This window comes from Phocoena sinus, chromosome X, assembly GCF_008692025.1.
Source record: "Phocoena sinus isolate mPhoSin1 chromosome X, mPhoSin1.pri, whole genome shotgun sequence".
In the NCBI taxonomy this organism is placed as follows: domain Eukaryota; kingdom Metazoa; phylum Chordata; class Mammalia; order Artiodactyla; family Phocoenidae; genus Phocoena; species Phocoena sinus.
In genome coordinates this window covers 42018236-42043113 of record NC_045784.1, presented here as the reverse complement: position 1 = coordinate 42043113, position 24878 = coordinate 42018236, and the positions used below count along the sequence as shown (strand labels likewise).

At 39.8% G+C, this 24878-nt stretch overlaps 2 protein-coding genes and 1 non-coding gene across 8 annotated transcripts in view; all 3 read right to left on the bottom strand.

The window, feature by feature from the left end:
- Positions 1–2113: 2113 nt before the first annotated feature.
- TRNAE-CUC lies at positions 2114–2186 on the bottom strand. The gene has a single exon. It is a non-coding gene; the product is annotated as a tRNA-Glu (tRNA).
- Positions 2187–6307: 4121 nt separating this feature from the next.
- The window catches only part of JADE3 (jade family PHD finger 3), a 153487-nt gene continuing 134916 nt past the window's right edge, over positions 6308–24878 (bottom strand). For all 6 annotated transcript variants that reach the window (XM_032619543.1, XM_032619544.1, XM_032619542.1 and 3 more), the window contains 3 exons: positions 14079–14549; positions 12482–12599; positions 6308–9390 (listed from right to left, as the gene is read on the bottom strand). In XM_032619543.1, coding sequence (XP_032475434.1) covers positions 8480–9390; positions 12482–12599; positions 14079–14549 — 1500 coding nt within the window. In that variant the 3' untranslated portion in view covers positions 6308–8479. The remainder of the gene's footprint in view (positions 9391–12481; positions 12600–14078; positions 14550–24878) is intronic.
- LOC116747723 (olfactory receptor 2J3-like) lies at positions 23762–24398 on the bottom strand. Its single transcript, XM_032620252.1, is given in 2 exon segments — positions 23762–24190; positions 24192–24398. Coding segments are annotated over 2 exon segments (636 nt in total).

Sequence of the window (24878 nt, the reverse complement as noted above, 5' to 3'; positions counted from 1 at the left end):
CAGTTGCCCACATATATGAGTCTACTTCTGAATTCATTCTGTTCCACTGAGCTATATCTCTATCTTTACCCCAATACCACATTGTTTTGATTATTGTAGCTTTATAATAAGTCATGAAATCAGGTAGTGTCAGTCCTCTAACTTCATTCTTTTTGTTCTAAGCAGTTTTGCCCATCCTAGGTCCCTTGCACTTTCATATGAATTTTAAAATCAGTTTATTAATTCACCCCCCCAAAAAAAAACCCAGGTGTGATTTTGATTGGAATTGCATTGACTCTATAGACCAACTTGGGGATAATTGAAATCTTGAAAATATTGAGCCTGCTGATCCATGAACATGGTGTCTTTCTCCATTTATTTAGGTCTCCTATTTTTCTCAGTAATGTTTTATGGATGTCATTGTAAAGGTCTTTCACATCTTTTGTCAGATTTATACATAAGAATTTCACATTTTTGGTGCTGTCATAAATGGTATTATTTTTAAAATGTCAACTTCTGATTGTTCCTTACTAGTATATAAATATAATAGGTTTTTGTAAGTTGACCTTTTATCCTGCAGCCTTGCTAGACTTCCTTACTAATTCTGGTAGCTTTTTTTTGTCGATTCCATCTGATTTTCTACATAGATAATCATGTCATCTGAAAATAAACAAATATTTATTCTTTTCTAGTAAGGATGCCTTTCATTTATTTTTCTTGCTTTACTGCACTGACTAGAAATTCCAGTATAGTGTTGAAGAGAAGTAGTGAGTTCAGATACTCTTGTCTTATTCCTGATCTTAGGGGGAAAACATTGTCTTTCACTATTATGATGTTAGCTGTAGGTTTTTCATAGATGTCCTTTATCAGGTTCAGAAAGTTCCCTTCTATTCTTCATTTGCTAAGCATTATTATCAGGAGTGAATATTGGAGTTTGTCAGATGCTTTTTATGTATCGTTGAGATATAGCAAATTACACTGATTATTTTTTGAATGTTCACTCAAACTTGCATTTCTGGAATAAACCTCACTTGGTTGTTATAGACTGAAATGTTTGTGTGCCCCCAAATTCATATGTTGAAGCCCTAGCCCACAATGATTTGGTATTTGGAGGTGGGGTCTTTGGGAGATAATTAGGTTTAGATTAGGCCAGGAGGGTGGGAACCTCATGATGGGATTAGTGCCCTTTTAAGAGGAAGATTTCTCTCTCTCTCCATGAGAGTAGGCACCAAGGAAAGGCCATGTGAGCACACAGTGAGAAGGCAGTTGTCTACAAGCCAGGAAGTGGGCCCTCACCAGACATGGATCTGACAGCAACTTGATCATAAACTTTCCAGCTTCCAGACTGTGAGAAATAAATTCCTGTTGTTTAAGCCACCCAGCCTATAGTTTTTTGTTATAGCAGCCCAAGTGGACCGAAATAGTCATGATGTATTATCCTTTTCATATATTGTTGGAGTTCAATTCGCTACAGTTTTAAGAACTTTTTTTTTTTTTTTATGGTACGCGGGCCTCTCACTGTTGTGGCCTCTCCCGTTGCGGAGCACAGGCTCCGGACATGCAGGCTCAGCGGCCATGGCTCACGGGCCTAGCCGCTCCGTGGCATGTGGTATCTTCCCTGACCAGGGCACAAACCCGTGTACCCTGCATCGGCAGGTGGACTCTCAACCACTGTGCCACCAGGGAAGCCCCTTAAGAACTTTTTTGCATTTACTTTATTTATTTTTATAAATTTATTTATTTATTTATTTTTGGCTGCGTTGGGTCTTTGTTGCTGTGTGCGGGCTTTCTCTAGTTGCGGCGAGCAAGAGCTACTCTTTGTTGTGGTGCACGGGCTTCTCATTGCAGTGGCTTCTCTTGTTGCGGAGCATGGGCTCTAGGTGCAGGGGCTTCAGTAGTTGTGGCTCACAGGCTCTAGAGTGCAGGCTCAGTAGTTGTGGCACACGGGCTTAGTTGCTCCGCAGCCTGTGGGATCTTCCAGGACCAGGGCTTGAACCCGTGTCTCCTGCATTGGCAGGCGGATTATTAACCACTGTGCCACCAGGGAAGCCTGCATTTGCTTTAAATAAAGGATATTGACCTGTATTTTTTTGGGAGGGGTGCCGTGCTGCCAACACTGCTTGCAGGATCTTAGATCCCTGACCAGGGATTGAACCCGGGGCCACGGCAGTGAGAGTGCCGAGTCCTAACTACTGGACCACCAGGGAACTCCCGATCTGTAGTTTTCTTATGTCTGTGTCTGGTTTTTATATTAGGTTAATGCTGACCTCATAGAATGAGTTGAGAACTATTCTCTCCCGTTCAATTTTTTGGGAAGAGTTGTGTAGGATTGATATTATTTGCTCCTTAAATGTTTGTTAGAATTTACCAGCAAGATCCTTTGGGCCTGGAGTTTTCCTCATAAGAAAGTTTTTAACTGCAAATTCAATTTACTTAGTAATAAAGGGCTTTTCAGGTTATCTATTTATTTTTGAATGTGCTTTAGTAGTTTGTGTCTTTGAGGGAATGTATCCATTTTGTCTTTGTTGTTGAGTTTACTGGCATAAGGTTGTTCATAATATTCCTTTATTAGTCTTTTAATATCTGTAGAATCTGTAGCAACGTCATTTCTCTCATTTCTAATGTTGATAATTTGCCTTTTTTTTTTCCTGATCAGTTTCACTAGAGGTTTATCACTTCTCAAAGATCCAGCTTTTGGTTTCAATGATTTTCTCTACTGATTTTCCTTCTTAGTTCACTGACTTCAGCTCTGATCTTTATTATTTCCTTTCTTCTACTTTGGATTTCATTTCCTTTTCTTTTTAGAATTTCTTAAGGTGGAAGGTGAGGCCACCGATTTGAGACCCTTCTTTTCTAATATAAGCATTTGGTGCTATAGAATTTCCCCAAGGCACCGCTTTAGCACCATCCCACAAATTGTATTTTTTCTTTTTCATTCAGTTCAAAATACTTTCTATTTCCTTTTTCAGTTCTTCTTGGACTCATGTGTTATTTAGAGGTGTGTTTAGTTTCCAGTAATCACATTTTCCAGAGATGTTTCTGTTATTGATTTCTAATTTTATTCCATTGTGGTCAGAGAATGTTCTTTGTTTTTGAATCCTTTTAAATTTATTAAGACTTGTTCAATGGCCCAGAATATGGTCTAACTTGGTTAATGTTCCATTTGCATTTGAAAAAGATGTATATTTTGCTGCTGTGGGGTGGAGTGGTAAATGTCAATTAAATCTAGGTGGTTGATAGTTTTGTTCAAATCTTCTATATCCTGATTTTCTATGTACTTGTGCTACTAATTAGACATAAACTGTAATTGCAGGTTTGTCTGTTTCTCCTTGAAGTTCTACTAGTTTTTCCTTAGTGTATTTTGAAGTTATGTTATTAGGTGCATAAACATTTAGGGTTTTTATGTCCTCTTGATGAATTTGCTCTCATGTGATACTAATATAGCCACTCCAGCTTCCTTTTGGTTAGTGTGAACACGGTATCTTTCTCCATCCTCTTACTTTTAACTTGTGTCTTTATACTTAAAAGTGTGTTTCTTATAGGCAGCATAGAGTTGCATTCTTTAATCCCCAAGCTCTGTTCAGGTCCCTGGGATCTTCAAGAACTCTCTAACTCTCCAAGCTACCCATTTCCTTGTAGGAGGCTCTGATAATTAGAGCATCATTCCTCATAATGAGCCCCACCTACCTTCTATCACCTCTCCCCCCGCTCCCCAGAGTTACACTCAGTGAATTATTTCCATTTCCCGAGGACAGTTTTTCAGACAACAGGGACATCCAAACCTATGGCAAGTCCTTAGGCAGTGCCAGATCCAGGCACACTGGATCAAGCAAGCCATGGAAGATTACCCAAGGCTACCTGAGACGTACCAAAGGCTACCTTGGAAAAAGTGGGTGGGAGGGAGGAAATAGAAAACTAATTTGTATAGGGAAGGATCTTATTGATTGAAAAAAACACGTATTTTTCCATTTCCAGAAAGTGTTTCAACTAAGATAGAAAGCACAGGACCAACCTAGAGTGGTCAGCTGCAGCCCAGGTGGGCCCTTTGAGGAGGAGGAATGTGCCCCTGAAAGGATAAGGAACACTTGCTCTATGCCTAGTGTATTGGCTTCCTATTTCTGCTATAACAAATTACCACAAATTTAGTGGCTTAAAACACCATAAATTTGTTCTCTTATAGTTCTGGAAGTCAGAAGTCATGGTGTAGACAGGGCTGGGTTCCTTCTGGAGACTTCAGGGGAGAATTCATTTCCTTGCCTTTTTCAGTTTTTAGAGGTCACCTGCATTCCTTGGCTCACGGCCCTTCTTAGCATCACTCCAACCTGTTGCTTCCATTATCACAACTCCTACTGCTACTGACGCTGATCCCCCTGCCTCCCTCTTTAAAGTACCCTTGTGATTATACTGGTTGGGCTCACCTGGATAACCAAGGATAATTTCCGTATCTCAGGTCCTTAACCTTAGTCACATCTGCAAAGTCCTTTTTATCATGCAATGTAACATATTCACAGGTTCCAGGGATTAGAATGTGGACATCTTTGGGGGGCCATTATTTAGCCAACTACACTCAGTTACAGGTTAGACTAGCTATGGAGAAGGCAAGTTCACCAGGACCTAGCTCCATCGCGAGGCCTGTCCAGTCTAGATTTATGTGAATTATCTTGCTCTTTGGATGTGAGCTTCCAAACTGTTTGCCTTTGTGTCAGATGACTAGTCCAATCTTCTGTTCAGGATGGCAAGAATGGAGCAGTACAGAACTCATGAGTAAACCCCCTCTCAGGTTGTTTTCTTCAGGGAGAAGCTGAGGAGAAACTTGCTGTAGTAAGTACAGCTTAATCAGCCCAATTCCATCTTTCTAGTTTGTTTATAACCTGACAATCGGTAAAAATAAAGGAAACTAAGAAGGTGGGGTGGGAGAAGTAGTCAGGGGAAGAGAAATTAATGCTTGGGGGTGTCCAGGCTGTGAGGTTGGAACGCTCACACCCAAACCCACTTTAACAAGATGAGAAATGATGGATGCTCTGAGAGTTTGTCAAGATGATTAATATATTTAGGGAGCATCAGGTCAAAGAACTCATCAGTGATCGGACAGGGCAGGAAGCACCAATCTGGGGCGTGACCACCCCCATCATCTCGGCTCATTTCAAAGACAACTATCCTCATGGTTTCAGGTCATGCAATCTGCTCCAATCCATGAAGTAAAATTAACTGAATTCACAGAAGCCTCCTTCAACAATGATGAACTGAGTATTACAGAGCTCCATATGTGTAGGAGAGACAGCCTCAGGGTAGGCCTTTATTTATTAAGTTATTTTTAAAAATCAATATGTAATTGCTGCTTTCCATAAAACTTGAAAACAGGTGAATTAAGGTTGTGGAAATCTAATAAACATGTGTTATAAATAAGATACATTTTTGAAAATCTCCCATGAAGGTTATTCAGTGGTGAATAAGGTTTTAATCCTATCATGTATTTTTCCTCCATTCTTAAGGGTCAGCAAGCATGCTGAGGATTGTAAAGTCCTGGAGGGAAAAAGCCCTGGGACTGTGCATCCTCTAGTTTATTCTATGAATTTAAAAGTTTCTTCAACATGAAAACAAAGGTTCACCTCTTATTAGAGATATAGACATTAGAATACATCCAAAGCTTCTGTTGGCTATAACAGAGTGGTATTTGTAGTTTTAGTACTCCAACATTTTACCTAGAAATTTACTGAATCAAAACAGTTATCTATGAAGGAGAGAGAGGAGGTGGTGGTGGAGGGAGAATGCAGGGGAAGAAGGGGAGAAGGAGGGGGGAGAGAAGATGGGGGAGAGAAACAACCTTATCTTTTAACTATCTTCACTAATGATTTACCCAATGACCTTCAGCAAATTTCTCAAACATAATGAAAATGTTTATAAATGCTTTCAAAAATCCCTCCATGACTCTACATAACCCCTATAATCTTAATATTCTCACGTGACTCCAAAATAGAATGAATATTGTAAAGAATGTACATTTAAGTGAGGCCTGATCTAAGCCTTCTGAACTTTGTGACTTTAGACAGCCTCCATTCCCCTAGTGATTTATGTTGATCCTAAGGTTCCGTCTTATCGGCCTGATGAAATCATGATTTGCAGGTAGAGTCCAATTTCCGAGTTCTCTTTGTTCCCTGGTATTGACATGAATCACAAATTTGTGCTTCTAAACATTCAATTCCTCCTTCCTTTCCCCTTACCATCTGTTGTGCTTAATGAATAAGATTTTTTTTAAATATAGAAGAAACATATGTAAGCTTTTCTAAAACCCATACGCCAAAATAAAAAATTACCACACCGACAGTAGTTAACAGTTTTCATAATTTAATGAAAAAGTATCAGTAAAAAGGTGACATTTGAAAAAAGACCGAGTTTATCTTTGAAAACTGGACTATATAAGACAAAACGAAAAAAAATTTAACAAAGAAGATTAAGAGGTAATACTTCAAACAACAGCAAAATGTAGCAAATACATTTGGGGGCAATTGAAATGTACACAACTGAAGGCTCCTTCATTTACCTAGGAAAATCCTGTAAAAATATTACAACTATATTTCCCTGACTGAAATTATTTTAGTCAATACTCTCCCAATGGCATTACATATGGAATTTGGCTGAAGCACTTTTTCAATGTTTGCTTTTCTTCCTCACTCAGAATTGAAAGGCATGAAAGGACATAGGCTACTGCACTGGCCTCTAACAGAAGGAGTTTATAACATAGATCCACTACAATTTTATTACCATGAAGGTATCAAATTAATATCGAACCCAGGAGAATGCAAAGAAAAAGCACAGAAACCTAGTGCATAAATAGGAGAACTACTGTTCCTCATTTGGATAATCCATAGCTTTTTCCATTCAAACAAAGCATAGGACACCTATTACACATGCTATGGCATGTTCACACATGTACACAGGCACAAAAGAAACATTTTGAAGGTGTAGCCAAAGGAGAGGCAAAATACAGAAGTTTTCAGAAAAGGAGGAAGAAATAAAAGCAAAGGAATTCATTAACAAAGCTACAGGCTACAGGAACAAAAGTGGGGGAGAGGAAAACTGCTGAGCTTCCCATATTGACGGAGAGAAGAGGGGCCCCTGCCTTTACTGCAGCTGGGCTGTTTCACCAGGAAGCAACTTAAAATATCTAAAATGGCCTCTTTTGTCTGAAAAGTCTCACTACATGTTCCCAAACTAGAAGAAAGAGAATATTAATTTAAGGCTAAGAAGAAAAGAGAGCAGAGAATTATAGTTGGCTTCACACTTTAAAAACTGTAACATTTTCCTCTTTTTTAAACACGAAGCAGGTATGTTTTATCTCCCACTAATGTAATTATTCTCTTCCTCCCAGAAATTAATAAAGGCTGATAGTTTGGGAACAGAGTATGAGTAACTTCTGAAAAACAGCTCCAGCCCTTTTGTTTGGGAAATTGCCTTGGATTCAAAGTTGGTACAAAGCTAAATTATATCCATGTGTTAAACACATGCTTTCAAATTCTGTTTGACAATAAAAATCTGTTTCAAAATTAAAGCAGGTAAGAATACTTAACCTCTCTGCATTTTACTATATCTTAATTATACCTCAATAAAAATTTTATAAACATTAAAGCAGGTATACAAAAACTGTCAGCCAAACTTATTTAAGTCAAACTTATTTGAAAACAATAACACAAAAACCCTGACCTGATACAAACCCTCCAGAAATGTTCTCACTTTGGGAAAGGCTCTGGGATCCTTCACAAATGCCTAAACTGAGAGGATCAGAGCATTTTCCTTGGAAGTAGTACTTTTGTAAACACTATCCACAAGTTAGCCTTTTACGCTTGTTAGCTGGGTGAAATAGTTACAAGTGCGTCCCCAACAAGCAAGTCTAGGAACAGGCACTGGACACTTATAAGCATTAGGTGTATTGACTTGGTAAGTTAAGATACTGTGAAAGGAACTCAACCTTGTTCAGAGCAAAGGAAGAGAGTAGTGAGTTTGACAGTATCTGAGATATTGGTCCCTGGTCTCTCCCTAAAGAGGGTTTCCAGGTACCAGTGGAAACTTCTTACAGACAGGAGCTCTGGAAGTCACATGCTGTAGCTTCAAAAGATAAGTAGTTTTAGTGTCTGATAATCATGGTCTCCTGCAAATCAAGGACAATGCAAGGACTCTTAATACATATGTGTTAATATAATTGGAAAGCTGCCCCAAAGTATTTACTGAGCAAATACTCTGGTCCCAGCTGTTCTCACTAGCCTCTGGCAACAAAACAAAACAAAACAAACGCCTAGACTTTTGGACAATATGTAATTTCTATGATGTGCTCGTGAAAATTGGACTTGAAACTGGTTCAAAAACTGCAAGCCAATTTACTGTGGAAAAATTTTATCCTTTTCACTACAATTCCTCCTAACATATACTAGAATCCTTTTGGTGTATGGGTTTTCCCCAATATATGAGGCAAAGGCAAAGATGGAGTTTTTCTTGGAATTTCTAATCACCTATGCATTGAACTGTGGGAAAGGGGATATGTCTTGCTTTTACCATGGCAATCCCGTCTGGAGTCATGGGGAGGATTTTCCCTGTCTAAGCTATCTCTCTTTACCCTAACTTTCTCTTTATTCCCATCACTTTCTGCTTCTGAATCACTCAGCTCCAAATCTGGGCAATACCCATCATTTTCCTGATATGGAGCTCTCCCTGCAGACCGCCTGACAAACTGCCTGCCCCAGAGCTGCTCCTTGGGGTTAGTATTCTTGGTTGGCTTCACATAGCACGGGAGGTCCTCTGTGGTCCTCACCCACCTGTTGGTGGCCTCCTTAAAGGACCTGCTGAAGTGTTCCACGGTAGATTTTCTAAAGCTGCCCTGACTGCCCAAGTGGGAGCTGAGCATGGGCTCCTGGTCACAGAACATCTCACTTGAGCTGTCTTTTTGGGTGGCATCCCCAGACCAGCTGCCCTCCAGGCCATTGGATTTGGCAAACTTGGAGTTAGGCTGACTTTTCCCATTCCCAATGGAAGACTGTCCATGCAGGGCAGCCTGAAGGACCAGAGGCTTTCCCAGAGACTGCCCATGATAGAACTCTGGAGATGGAGTTATCCAAGCAGGACTGGGATCCTTTGCTTCACTCCTAGCATGGCTGAGACTGGCCGGCAAACAGTTATTCTTGCTCTCTAGTGGATACCTTGGGTATGACTTCATTCTCATTTCTAGTGATTCCTGAGCCACCTGCATGCTCCTCATATTGCAAACAGGGGAGCTGCCGTCAGGAGAGATAGGTCCATGATCAGGCTCTGTGGAGCTGTTTCTGCAGTCTTCTGGGGCTGATTTGGGCATTTTTAACTTTAAGGTAATTCTTGGTGGTGGGTAAAACAATGAATTTTCTAGTGCATTTGTCAAAGGAAGTCCTAAGATGAAAAAGAAAGATTCATTTTAAATGACAGAGTACATTTTCATGCAAATGGACATAACAAGAAAGTGGGGGCAGCAATACTCATAATCAGACAAAGCATACTTTAAAACAAAGGCTATAACAAAGACAAAGAAGGGCGTTATATAATGATGAAGGGAGCAATACAAGAGGAGGGTATTACATTCATTAACACATATGTACCCAATACAGGAGCAACTAACTATATAAAGCAAATACTAAAAGATATAAAGAGACAAATTGACAATAATACAATAATAGTAGGAGACTTTAACCCTACTTACATTAATGGACAGATCACCCAGGTAGAAAGTCAATAGGCAACAGTGGTCTTAAATGACACAATAGACCAGTTGGACTTAATAGATATCTATAGGGTATTACATCCAAAACCAGCAGAATACACATTCTTTTCAAGTGCACATGGGATGTTCTCCAGGATAGATCACATGCTAAGCCACAAAACAAGTCTTAACAAATTTAAGAGGAGAGAAATTATATCAAACATTTTTTCCAACCACAATGGTATGAAATGAGAAATCAATTATAGAAAGAAAAAAGTGAAAATAAACACGTAGAGACTAAACAACATGCTACTAAAAAAACCAATGGGTCAATGATGAAATCAAAGAGATCAGAAAATACCTTGAGACAAATGAAAATGCAAACACAACTTTCCAAAATCTATGGGATGCAACAAAAGCAGCTCTAAGAGGGAAGTTTAGAGTGATACAGGCCTTCCTCAAGAAACAAGAAAAAGTCTCAAGTAAACAACCTAACCTACCACATGAAGGTATTAGAAAAAGAATAAACAAAGCCCAAAGTCAGCAGAAGGAAGGGAATAAAGATCAGAGAAGAAATAAATAAAATAGAGATTAAAAAAACCCAATAGAAAAGATCAGTGAAACCAAGAGATGTTTTTTTGAAGATAAAATTAATAAACCTTTAGCCAGGCTCATCAAGAATAAAAGAGAAAGGACCCAAATAAACAAAATAGGAAAGGAAAGAGAAGAAATAACAACAGATACTACAGAGATACAAAAAAATCATAAGAGAATACTATGAATGGTTACATGCCAACAAATTGGACAACCTAGAAGAAATGGACAAATTTCAAGAAACACACAACCTGCCAAGATTGAATTGAGAAGAAACAGACAATTTGAACAGACTGATCACTAGTAGTGAAATTGAATTTATAATTTAAACAAACTCCCAGCAAACAAAAGTCTTGGACCAGACGGCTTCACAGGGGAATTCTACTAAACATATAAAGAAGAACTGAGACCTATCTTTCTCAAACTAGTCCAAATAATCGAAGAGGATGGAACATTCCCAAATTCATTCTGCGAGGCCACCACTACCCTGATACCAAAACCAAAGACACTACAGAAAAAGAAAATTACATGCCAATACCTTTGATGAATACAGATGCAAAAATCCTCAACAAAATATTAGCAAACTGAATCCAACCACATATAAAAAGGATCATACACCATGATAAAGTTGGATTTATTCCAGGGACATAAGGATGGCTCAACATTTGCAAATCAATCAATATGATACATCATATTAACAAAAGGAAGGATAGAAAGCACATGATCATCTCAATATATGCAGAAAAAGCATTTGACAAAATTCAACATCCATTCATGATAAAAACTCTCATCAAAGTTGGGAACATAGCTCAACATAATGAAGACCATTTATGCCAAACCCACAGCCAACATCATACTCAATGGTGAAAAGCTGAAAGCCTTTCCTCTAATTTCAGGAACAAGACAAGGATGCCCAATCTCACCACTTCTATTTATCATAGTACTGGAAGTCCTAGCCACAGCAATCAGACAAGAAAAAGAAATAAAAAGCATCCAAATTAGAATGGAAGAGATAAAACTGTCACTATTTGCAGATGACATAATTCTTTATATAGAAAACCCTAAAGTCTTCACCCAAAAACTATTAGAATTAAAAAATCCAGTAAAGCTGCAGGATACAAGATTAATATACACAAATCTGTTGCATTTCTATACACTAATAATGAACTATTATTTCTCAGAAAGTAAAAAAAAAATCCCAACGGGCAGCATTTGTTCCCTAAGGGTCCATACTGAACACTCATAGCCCCCATCTCTACCAGGGCCTGCCACCTGTTGCTGCCACAAGCAGTTATGGGGCTGGGTCCCACTAATCAGAAGCCACATGGTCTAGGGGCCAATTTCCTTGGCACCATGGAGGCTCTTCCTGCTGTCCTTTGGTTCTTCTTGTCTTGTCCATCATGGTGCTCTTGTGGCTGAGCAGCCCTGCTGTCTCCTGCTACACCATTTTGCTGTGACCTGTGATACTCACAACTGACCACGAGCCTTTGATACCTACCTGACACCTTATTTCTGGGTGCCTCTCTTGCTCTATAGCTGGCCCTTGGCAGAAGCTGGCTTCTGCACACCCTGCCCAGTGACCCCTGGTTGCCCAGGCTCTGCCACTGACCTCTGTGTTAAATGAGGCACAGGGAGGTTACAAATGTCTCTGAATACGACTGTCATTATTCCAGCCAAGCTCCCATGCTTAGAGCACTGTAATTATGATCACTTGTTTCTCTCACCAAGTGGGCAGAATTCTCTGAAGGAATTCTGTCTTGCTGACTGCTCTGTCTTATAGCTCAGCTCTTAGTCCATAGGAGGTGCTCAAAAAATATCAGTGAATAAATGAAGAGACAAGAGCCCAGATCTCCTAACTTCTGGCTAAGGATCTGTCATAACAGACAGATTAAGTTAAGTAACCCTGGAATTAAATGTTTTCTGGAAACTAGGATTAGATCCTATCCTACTGACTTCTAAATGAATCCAATGAGTTTAGAATAATTTCACGGCTCCAGCTAATAGCCTCAAATATCTGTCTGGGACCTAGGGTATCTGTCCTAGGCCTGCCACTCCATCAACCCCACCCCAGGATTTCTTGCCTCATGAGTCAACAGTGAAATGGGCCATGTTATATCAGGGCTGGACTAGAAGAAATGAATTTAAAAGATTTTTAAATTAAACAATTGATATAAAATTTATACAGGTTACCTGCAGCAATTTCCTGGTTAGCAAGCTGGACTTGCAAACTGAAGATCTGTTCCTGTATTTTGGTTTGTGACAGTTTCAGCTTCTCTCGCCTGGTTATCATGTAGCACAGGTTTCGGACCTGAAAGCCCAACCCCCAGCAAATAAGAGATTTTTGTCATGTTACACAAACCTGACATTTGAAATTGTTTAGCTAAAATTAAGACAACTAAAGTCAGGTGGGGTTGGGGGTGGTGGGCAGGTGAGGAGAGAAGACAGACCCTAAAAGCTGTATAACGAGAGCCACTCCACAGGAAGTCACATAGCATGGTCAGTCGTGGGATCATGGTTCCTGTATCAATCAGTAGCACAAGCAAAATGTTCCAAAGCCATCTTCTGAAGTCTACTCTCCCTGTGGTATCATGGGGTTGATATTTATCTGCATAGCCAGGCTGGGAAAACTGAATGATGACTTAACATTTTAGCTTTCCCTTTAGATCCCTGAGTAAATGGTGGCAATGCTGGATCCAGTAAAGTTTTCTAATGAGTGCTGGATCAGCAGGATAAAGGTCTGCTGGGAAGACTGGAAGTGGTGTTTTTGCTCACACTTTCAGCTCAGCCAAGTCTCCACAGCCACAAGGGTGAAATCCTCACCCTCTCATGCTCCTTCATCTGGACAAATTACTCAACCTTTCTGTTGCCCCAGTTTATTCATCTGTAAATAGGGATAATAATTGTACCTTCTTCATAGGCATGTTAGGATTATATGAGTTAATATTTATAAAATGCTTAGAACAGTGGTGCCACATAGTAAGTGCTATATATGTGTGAGTTAAATTTTAAAAAGTGAACCAAATCTATTAGTTCCCCTCCAAATTCTGGTAGCAGAGAAAAAAACAAACCACCTCTATAATTATACTTGATTATAAGATTCTCTAGGGTAAACACAGGGCCTAACTTATCTTTGAACCCCTACAGTACCTAATTTAGTAGATACCTGATTTTATATATATATGTATATATATATAGCTAAATTGAATTATCTGGCACAGAGGCTCTCAACCAGGGGCAATTTTGACCCCCAGAGGGCATTTGGTAATTTGGGAACATTTTTGGTTCTCACAACTGGGCATGTGGCGGTTTGCTACTAGCATCCAGTGAGTAGAGCCAGGGATGCTGCTAAACATCTTACAGTGTTCCCCTACAACAAAGAACTATCCAGCCCCAAATGTCAATAGTGCCGAGTTTAAGAAACTCTGATCTGGTGCTTTCCTAAATAAAATTCATTCTTTCTTCAGCCTGTAGTCTCATAAGTGTGTCAGTAAAATATAGCTGAGCCAATTTAGGTTCAACAGTGAATAAAAAGTAAACCAAATGAAAATTTATTTCAAATTTAAGGTTCATACAGCATCTAAGTGAGGACGCTTCCATTCTCTGATGTGTCTACCAGAATTTCAACTAAGCCCAGTGTTTGGGGCCACGATGAAATCAGAAGATAAGCAAGGACACAGAAGCTTACACTATAAATGTAAATGAGCTGTGTTCTTTTAAAAACTGGAAGTGGGGCCTCCATTTCTATGCAGACCAAGACCTACACACTAGTCACAGTTGGTCACCTTACCCTCTCTAGGTCTTGCCGTAGGTGCATAAACATTCTCATGCGAGTGTGAATACTCTCCTCTTTTGGCTGCACCAGACCATTTTCTTCATCCTCTTTGGGAGGAAATAATGGCTTATTGAAGTTACTTTTCCGCTTTAGTTTCCAGTAGTTATAGATAAAGTCCACAGCTAGCATGGGCAGCCCCAGCTCTGCGGCCACATCTTCCACACGGACCAGGGAATAGAACTCTTCCTCCAGCTCCCGGAGCTTCTGTGCCCGCACGCTGGTCTTCTCGCTTTTGGTCTGGCCCTGCTCTGAAGCCCTGTGTAGAGGGTACTCGGCCTCCCCGAGCTTCTGCCTGTTTTGGCTGTGCTTGAGGCAGTATGACTTGAACTTTACTTCATCCCCGTCATCTAGGATGGTCTTCATTTCTAGGCTGTGCTCAAAGGCACAGGTGACGTGGAAGGCAGTGATGCAGCTTTTTACTGAGCACTGTGGGAAGAAAAGATGTGTTAAGGCAGCAGGGCTGTGGGGGGAAAGGGGAAGCCCTATACGCCTGGGCCTAAACTGAGAGCTCATAGGAAGCAAAGAAAAGACAGGGAGAAAGTTGGTCTTAAACTGACTATGATGGACACTTTACAAGTAACCCAGGAAATCTGCTCTTATAGAAAACAGTAAAAACAGAGGCAAAAAAATGTTTTTTTCAAACTCTCCTTTAAATTTTAGCTCAAGCATTAAGTTTTTCCGGGAATTCTTCTTTGGCCCCTGTAAAGTCATGCTGTACTTTTTCTGTGACCCCAATATCACTTTATTATATGCTTCTACAATGGTCCTTTTCACACTGTACCTATAGCATAATAAATGTAAAATCCCTGGCCATGGCTCTTAATGACAGAAGCTGTGTCATTCATCTTTGCATTACCATCAACTATTGAACAAGGAAGTACTCAAGAAATGCTTCTGAACAATCGAAAGAAAAACAAAATCAATATTATTGCCAGAGCAGCTATTGGTTCTAAAAAAGGCCACAGGAACTCCAATATCTAAGTAACCTAACTTCTTGAAATTGGTCTTATAGAGATGTGCTGTCCAACATGGTAGCCAGAGTAGCCAACTGACCACAAGCAGCTATTAAAATTACATACAATTAAAAATTCAATTCCTCAGTCACACTGGCCACATTTCAACCATACTGGACAGCACAGATTTCCATCACATCATAGAAAGTTCTGTTGGACAGTATGGTTACAGACAATCTGGAATTAAGTTTATAACATTCTGCCATTCATAGATGCAACACATTTGTTAAGTATCGCTATGTGGCATGCACTGAGGACTCACAGGGAGGCAGAGAGAACCTGGCCCATGATTGCTGGACTCTTGTGCTTCAGTTAGTCTCAATTACCATTTGTTATGGTTATGTTACAGTTTTCCTTCCAAAGATTTAAAATGCATGTGTGTGTTTATATTTTTATGCAAAGGAAGGAGGGAAAGCAATGGAGGATTTGTTTCAAAAGATATAGTGGGAATTCCCATGGTTAAAGCCAAGTCTCAAATCTTTTGGAAGCTTGCATCTGAAGGGCAGATTGCTCAATATGTTGGGTTTTTGATAACTAAACATAGAGGATGACCTTGTATATGAATAAAGACTAAAAAAATGCAAAACCTGATAGGTCTCTTTATAGACTGAGAAATTCAACACTTAAGAGAATGCTGGCAACCATCAAAGCTTTAATGGGGGCAGATTCCATTTAATCTAATTTCACAGGATAAAGAATTCCAGGGATGGAAAACAATTCAAAGATCATCTTATCCAACCTCACATGTATTATTGCTTGTACTTCCTGTAAAGTACCTGATATTCTACCTACACTGCTCCCTGCCCTCAACTCCTTCCACTTTTCAGTTAAGTGGTACTCTAGCCACTTACTGTATTCCTAAAACAGCCCACCCCAACTTAGAGCAACTGGAAGAGTCTGTTACATTACATCGAAGTTTGTATTCTTAAAAATTCTATGTATTTGAAAAGCCTCATGAAAATGAGGATGATGAGAGCCCCAAACTATACTTTTATCTGGGTACCTTTGGTTATCCCTTGAATAAGAAACTAGCTGGTCATTTAAAACACAAGTAGCAAAAGGCACTCTTTAGCAAAAGATTAAAAGTGTTGGGCATAGTGCTCTTCTGCTGTCTAATAACTGACAAAAATATGGGAAGAGAAAGCAAAAGGATTGTTTTCTATTCAAGGAGATGAGTGTGTGACATAAAACTACTACTAATGGGAAGCTAAAAACAGATCACCTCTCTCAGGTCAAATTTAGAGAACGTAGAGACATAAATATAAATTACTCAAAATAAAAAGACAATACACGAATAAGAATTGGATACTTAGATGAAAAATGGAATGTCCTTAGGAAACTCTGCCATAAAATCCATCTAGTTTCAAAAAAAGGTCATTCTATGATATTTATAGCTAGAAGTCCATATACCTTGGTGGTAAAGGAGAAATGCTAACCAAATAACTTTTAATTTTTTTTCCAAAAACATATATTTGGCACATTCTGTTAAACAAAATGCTTTTGTATATATCTCACTTCTACTGTAATCACTTAAGGTGATAGGGGAGGTTTTATTATGCCCATTTTAAAAGAACAGCTTTATTGAGATATAATTTACATACCACAAAACTCACCAATTTTAAGTATACATTTCAATGTTTTTAGCATATTAACAGAGTTGTGCAACCATCACTACTACATAATTCCAGTACATTTTTATCACCCCCCAAAAGAAATCTCATGCCTATTTGCCACTCCCTGTTCCCAATCCCAGCCCCAAGCAACCACTAATCTACTTTGTGTCTCTATAGAAATGCCTATTCTGGACATTTCACATAAGTGGAATCATATGTGACAGTTTATATCTGGCTTCGTTCACTTAGCACGTTTTCAAGGTTCATCCATGTTGTACCATGTATCAGAATTTCATTCTTTTTAAAATATGGCCAAATAATATTCCATTACATTGGATACACCATATATGTTTATCCATTCTTCAGCTGATGGACATTTGGGCTATTTTTACTTTTTAGCTATTATGAAATAATGCTGCTATGAATATTTGTGTACAAGTTTTTGTGCAGACATGTTTTCATTTCTCTTTGGTAATGTGCAATAAAGGATTAACCTTGCCAAAGAAAGGCTTGGCCCTCTGCCTCTAGCTCCTAAGAGGTAACCTCTAAACGCTTGGAATGTCCTGCCTGATAAGAGTGTCTTTATTTACCTGGGGGCCTTGGGCCATGTCAGATAGTCTATGCTAACAATGTGATTTATGGTGGAAGCTCTGAGCCATGTGGTATCAGCCTGACCTCTGGAGGGACTGGAGACTAAGGCCAGCCATGCAGGTGGTCAGCCACGTCTACGTGACCAACTCCTAATAAAATCTCTACACCAAGACTTAGGTGGCTTTGCTGGTTGGCAGTACTCTGTGTATATTATCATACACCAATGCTGAAAGAAATAAGCACTGTCCACAAGATTCCACTTAGAGAGGAAACTGGAAGCTCCATGCCTGGTCTCTCCTGGACCCTGCCCTATGTGCCTCTTCCCTTTGCTGATTTTAATCTGTATTCTTTCACTGTAATAAACTATGACCATGAGTATAACGGTTTTTTGAGTTCTGTGAGTCCTTCTAGTGAATTATTGAACCCGAGAGTGGTCTTGGGGACCTCTAACTTGTAGATATATACTTAGAAGTGGAATTACTAAGACATACAGTAACTCTATGTCTAACTTTTGGAAGAATTGCCAAACTGTTTTCCACAGTGGCTGTGCATTTTACATTCCCACCAGCGATGCATAAGAGTTCTAATTTCTACACCTTCTTGCCAATAATTGTTATTGCCTGCTTTTTAAAATTATTACCACCTTAGTGGGTATGAAGTAGTATCTCACTATGGTTTATTTACTTTTAAAGGGGGAAAAAGAAATAATTTTCTACCTATTCTTCAGAAATTATAGAAGAGAAATGAGTTGTTGAAATACTTTCATTAGAGGGAAAATGCTATCCTTATATGTTCACATTTGTAAGGGGAGTTGGAGTTTCTGTGGGATGAGAACTGGATCAGATAGGATGGTTGGAATAAAAGCCTTTGAAAAAGAACACCAGAGACTGATTTAGGAATTAAATTGTTTCTTGCCTCTTTAAGGAAATATTTTGTCACCCGCCCCCCCGAAAACAAAATAGTGTGTCCTCCTCAAAAGCAGATGACACCTGCGTTGAACACCAAGGGCCTGGTGCATGTGTCCTCAGCAGTTCATATCCTTAATCCCCAATAATCCCTTAATCCCCAATAATCTGTGAACAGACAAATGGGTGATATCAGAGCAATTTTCTCAAAACTTGGTCACTGAAACCATGTCATAAATGATTCAAAGTCAGCCCACAAAACCTATTTAGCCATTATGTACTTAAACTCTAGCACCAACAGTGGCCACCAGCCCTTCTGATCTCTCATTCCTAAGGGTCTGCAAGGTCTGAGGGGAGATGTCACTTCAGTGTTATTTAACTTTTCTCATGTTTATATCTGGTGTCCCTTAATAGACTATAAACACCTGAAGGCAAGGACCAGAAATATCTTAGAATAGGAACAATTTGTACTCACAAATAAAATTTGGAATATATGGAGAAAAATATTAAGGTGCTTTCCCTCTTAATTTTTTTTGATGCCCTTTAATCGTAACATTTAATTTCCATCTCTACTAGTACTACCTTTAATAGTCACTGAGTAGACGTACTTGCATTTCCCCACTTGGCAAAGATTTTCATCTGTTTTAAAAAAGTTCACTTCCCTCATAGTCAAGCTCATATTAGCCTAACAGTAAACTCATGGTGGCCCACCAATTTATTCTGACTTCACTAAACATGCATGTAACTCCAGACATGACCACATTCCTCTACTGTCGAAAGGGGCACCTACTCCAGCACCAAATGTTTAATGATTCTATTCAGTTTGGCTGGATGAATGCTAGGGCTTTCCATCAACAAAGTCAGACTGACTCCAGGGAATAATATGAACAATAACAACAAGTACAAATACTAGTACCACTAATATTTACTGAGTATTTAGTATCTGTTAGGCAGTGTTAAGCTCTTCACCACATTGTTAAGTAGGTACTATTTTATCATCTCCATTTATAGATGTGGAAACTGAGGAACAGATTTGGAAGGTAACTTTCTCAAGATTACATAACAAACAAGAGATGGAACCAGGATTTGGACCCCAGGAATCTGGCTCCAAAGGCTGTGTTTTTAACCACCGTTCTTCCTTTTTTCTCAGGGAAGGCCTAAAACATCTGGATCTAGGTTGAATGGGGCTTGAACATAAGATATATAAGGACCCTATAGGAATTCTGGAAAGGTGGCAGAGGGACTGTGTCAAGGGTTTAAGCAAAATTCAGAGCTGTCTGGGGCATCTGTTTTGAACCCAGTCTTTAGGATCTGTTCCACGATTATCAGAAATCTTCATCCTCAGGAGAAAGGTTCTAGCTCCCAGATATGGAGGCTGTAGATATTGGCTAGTCTAGACCCCAAAACCACCAGTGTTAGATTCTATCCTTGCCGAATGAATGTTCCCAAATCAAAGGAAGAGGAGAGATGTGGGTATTCCCCACTGCTGGGAGATAGGAAGAATGAACACAATTCACAGTTAAGAAAATTCCATGAAGAGTTTATAAAGCAAAATACCTGAGATGTGTTACTAATCACAAATACCCTTAAATAAACCTCTGACAAACAAAGATGCTAATAAAACTTGACCCCCACCTATGTTCTGCTTATACTAACAGAGTGGGCTTTGTTTTCCACGGTTCACACCTAGTTTTCCTGTGGAAAAAGAGACCAAAACCCTTTTTTCCTTTTAAACCACCACTAAGTTAATTTCAAAACAATTAGTAATTTAGAATCTTGTTCCCTATATGGGGATCAAAAACAGTAAATTAGTATAGGCAGAACATAGGTGGAGAAAAATACAGCCACACTTCACAAGGTCACCTGAAGTTCACTCCCCCTCACTTGGGGGGAAAATCTTTAATGCAGCCTGGCACTCACAGTGTACTTCCCGAAACCAAAAAACGATTTCACACCTCTTCTCTCCCCAAACCTTGAGACTTCACCCACATACTCACTCTCAGCTGATGATCCTGTTTCCTATCTCACTGAGGAAATTACAACAATCAAAAAGAGCACTCTGGGGACTTCCTGGTGGTCTAGTGGGTAAGACTCCTTGCTCTCAATGCAGGGGGCCCGGGTTTGATCTCTGGCAGGAGAACTAGATCTCGCATGCATGCCACAACTACGAGTTCACATGCCGCAACTAAGAAGTCCACATGCCACAACTAAGAGTTCACATGCCACAATTAAGAAGTCCGCATGCCACAACTAAGAAGTCCACATGCTGCAATGAAGATCCCACGTGCTGCAACTAAGACGTGGAGCAGCCTAAATAAATAAATAAGTAGGGCTTCCCTGGTGGCACAGTGGTTAAGAATCCACCTGCCAATGCAGAGTATGTGGGTTCGAGCCCTGGTCCAGGAAGATCTCACATGCCACGGAGCAACTAAGCCTGTGTGCCACAACTACTGAGCCTGCGCTCTAGAGCCCATGAGCCACAACTACTGAGCCCATGGGCCACAATTACTGGAGCCCACACGCCTAGAGCCTGTGCCCCGCAACAAGAGAAGCCACTGCAATGAGAAGCCTGTGCACCGCAACAAAGGGTAGCCCTCGCTCGCCACAACTAGAGAAAAGCCCACGCGCAGCAACAAAGATCCAATGCAGCCAAAAATTTAAAAAATAAAATAAATAAATAGAGCGAGGATTCTGGGAAAATGGCAGAGTAGGAGGCACCAGGAATCTGTTAAAAAAAAAAAAAGAGCACTCTGCAGATTCCCAGCAGCACACTTATCTAACACTGTACCTACACACTCTGCCTTCAAGCCTGTTACCCGGGAAGAACAATCTGTGCTCTTACCTGAAGCCGCCCCTCTCTCACCCTCTTTACCCCACCCTCTCTCACCTACTGAAAAACCTCGCTCCAGCAGTTTTTCCTCTCCATGGGTCACTCTCTTTGCATGCATACTGTTATGTTCTATATGTTAACAAGTATACATACAATAGTCTCTCAGTATCCTCAGGGGATTGGCTCCAGACTTCCTGTGGATACCAAAATCCACAGATGCTCAAATCCCTTATATAAAATGGCATAGTATTTGCATATAACCTTCGTGCATCCTCCTGTACTTTAAATCATCTCTAGATTATTTATAAAACCTAATACAACGCAAATGCTATGTAATAGTTGCCTGTGCAAGGCAAATTCAAGTTTTGCTTTTGGGAACTTTCTGGAATTTTTTTCCAAATATTTTCAATCTGCAATTGGTTGAATCTTCAGATGCAGAACCTGCGGATACAGAGGGCTGACTGTACATACTTGTTATTTCTTCCATCTTAAAGAGCGGACTTCTTTCCCTCACTTTTCCGGACTGTTCCTACTCCATTTCTTTGCCCTGACCCTTGGCAATGTAGCTTTTGCCATCATCACTCCACCTAAACTGCTCATCCAGATTACCAATAATCACATTGCTAAATTCAGGGGTCAATTTGTAGTCCTCATCTTACTCAAGCAGTATTTTTACATCACTGATCTTTCCCCTCTCCTTGAAACGCTTTCTTTCCTTGATTTCTAGGCTACTATGCTCTCTTGGTTTTCCTCCTGTCTCCCTGGTGACTTCTCAGTCTCCTCTGCTATCTCTCCCTACTCTCCTGACTACTTAACACTGGAATGCTGCAAGGCCCAGTGGTTGGTACTGTTCTCCTCTCTATCTACACTCCCTCACTCAGTGATCTTACCCAGTCCAAGCTAAAGATACCTACATGACAATGACTCCCAAATTTATGTCTTCAGTCCAAAACTTCCTCCCAAACTCCAAACTCGCATAGACAACTGTCGGTTTAACATTTCCACTAGGATATCTGGTAGACATCTCAACTTAAATGTTTAAAACTGAACTCATGATGATCTTTCCGCCCATATCTCTTCTACTTGCAGATTTTTCCATTCAGTTTATGGCAACTTTACCCTTCTCCCTGTTCAGGCCAAAACCTGGAAGCCTCCCCAACCTATCTTTCTCTCACACCTCATACCCGATCCACAGTTCATCCTCTTGGCTCTACTTTCAATATTCATCCAGAACCCAACCACTTTTCACCACCTCCAGGGCTACCACTCCAGACAAAGCCACCACTGCCATCTCTCAAGGATTACCGTAATAGCCTCCTAATTGCTTTTCTCGTTCCTAACCTTCCCTCCTCACAGTCTGCTCCAAATAAGCAGCCAGAGTGCCTATTTTTGTTTTAACCTTCTAGTATGGAAAACCCTACATAATAGCATAGAGAATACTATATTAAACCCTATATACCCATTATATAGACTCAATAATCATTAATGTATGACCCATCTTGATTCATCTTTAACCCCCATAGTACCCTGCCCTCCAGATTATTTTGAAGCAAATCTTAGACATCATTCCATAGAGTGATCCCTTAAAAATATAAATCAAATCATTTTATTTATCTGCTCAAAACCTGCTAATGGCTCCCCCTTTAAACTCTGAGTAAAAACAGAAGATCTTTTTTTTTTTTTAAATCTTTTGGCCACGCCATGTGGCATCTGGGATCTTAGTTCTCTGACCAGGGATCGAACCAGTGCCCTCTGCATTGGAAGCATGGAGTTTTAACCACTGGACCGCCAGGGAAGTCCCAAAACAAAAGATCTTATAAGGGCCCTGGAAACCCTTCACCATGGGCTTGCAAACTATGGCCCATAGACCAAATGCAAGCCAGATACCTGTTTTTATGTGGCCCATGAGCTAAGAATGGGAGCTAAAAATGGTTTTTACATTTTTTAAATGGTGGAAAACAATCAAAAGAAAATTTTATGACATATAAAATAAATTTAGAGTCCATAAATAAGCAAATGAGCATGGCTATATTCCAGTAAAGCTTTAAGTATCGTCTATGGCCACCTTTGTGCTACAAAGGCAGAATTGAGTAGTCGTGACAGAGACCATATGGCCTGCAAAGCCTAAAATATTTACTATCTGGCCCTGTATAGAAAAAATTGCCAACCCCTGCCCTAACCAATCAGGTCACTGTGTAATCTCTCTGATATTCTCTTCTCAAACACTCCATTCCATTCTCATTGGCCTCTTTCCTATCTCTCGGACAAGCCAAACACACTCTTATCTCTGGGCCTTTGCACTGGCTGATCCCTCTGCCTGGAACATTTTTACCCCAAATATCTGCATTGTCTTCTCTCACCTTCGAGTCTTTGCTCAAATGCCACAGCTACGGTGAGTCCTACTCTTACCACTCTATTTAAACTTGCAATGTATGCCTCCTGCCCCACAATCCCCATCTTCTTACCATACTCCACATTTTTCCTTTCCAGAGCACTTACCATCTTCTAACACGATATTTAGTATCTATTGCTTATCATTGATTTCTCCCAAACCAAAATGTAAGTTCCATGGTACAAAGTTCTTTGTTGGTCCACTGATAAATCCAAAGTGCCTAGAACAGTGCCTGGCACACAATTAGGCACTCAAATATTTGTTGAATAAATGAAATTCCTTATAATCAAAATTTTAAGAGACTTTTATGACCACCACAGCAGCATACATCTCCACTTCATTGACCCATGTATCAACACATGATAATTGAAGCATGGCAGGTACCTCACAGAAGAAATTCTCCATCTGATATGGACCACAGTGAGGTAACAAGAAAGTCAATACTATTTGCACCAAAGAGTTGCTGAAACCTGTTACCCAAGCCACTGCTGCCAATTGTTGGCATAGCCAAGAGTGCATGATAACTGTGTAATGGAGATGCTGGCAGATAGCTACATAACGATCAAAGGCCATTACTGAAAGAAGTACACATTCAGTGGATCCTAAACTAAGGAATATGAAAAGTTAAGCTATGCATCCTAGGTACCTGATATTTCTCCAGTGGCTTTGGATGTTGACCAGCATTTGGGGGACAGGGGAAGTAGTACAGCAAAGGTCCAAAAAAAGAGAGATTAGACAGAAAGAAATACATGGGGGTGTGGAGCCTGGCATCAAGGCATGACAAGATAATGATGGCTAAATTCCCAAGGAGGGTCATTATGTAGAAAACAGAGATGGCCAGAAAAAGAACCATTTCTAGTTTGGGCCATTCAGAGAAGCCCACCAGAACAAAGCCATCAGAGTGATGAAAAGTGTTACTGAATTTTCTCATTGCTTAACACTACTTGCTGGAAACACCACAGTCAGAATTTTGAAGCCTGATTATCCTTTGCTTAGAACTTAATGCTGGTTCATGAACCTACATGCAACAGAGGAACTGGATAGGGAATGTTGAAACAAGTAAAATCATTAATGTATTTCCTTTTATTACCTCAGCAAGAAAACTAAGAATTAGCAATTATATACCTGTATTTTAACAACCATATTTTAAGCCACAACTTTCATTTAGTAAACTCATAGTTTACTAAGTAGAGGTATTACGAAAGTAAAGGTAGTATAGATGCATTACAAAATATTTGTTATAAAAAGGTGTTGGATCTGTTAAGATTGAGAGAAACAAAGACTTCACTGGAGCTTCATTAAATCTCTAATTTACTCAGTAAAAAAAATTTTTTTAAGAGTCTTAATTTGGAAAGACCTTTACAAAATGCAGAATCTAAACTCTAAGTAATAAAAACAAAACCACTGCCCT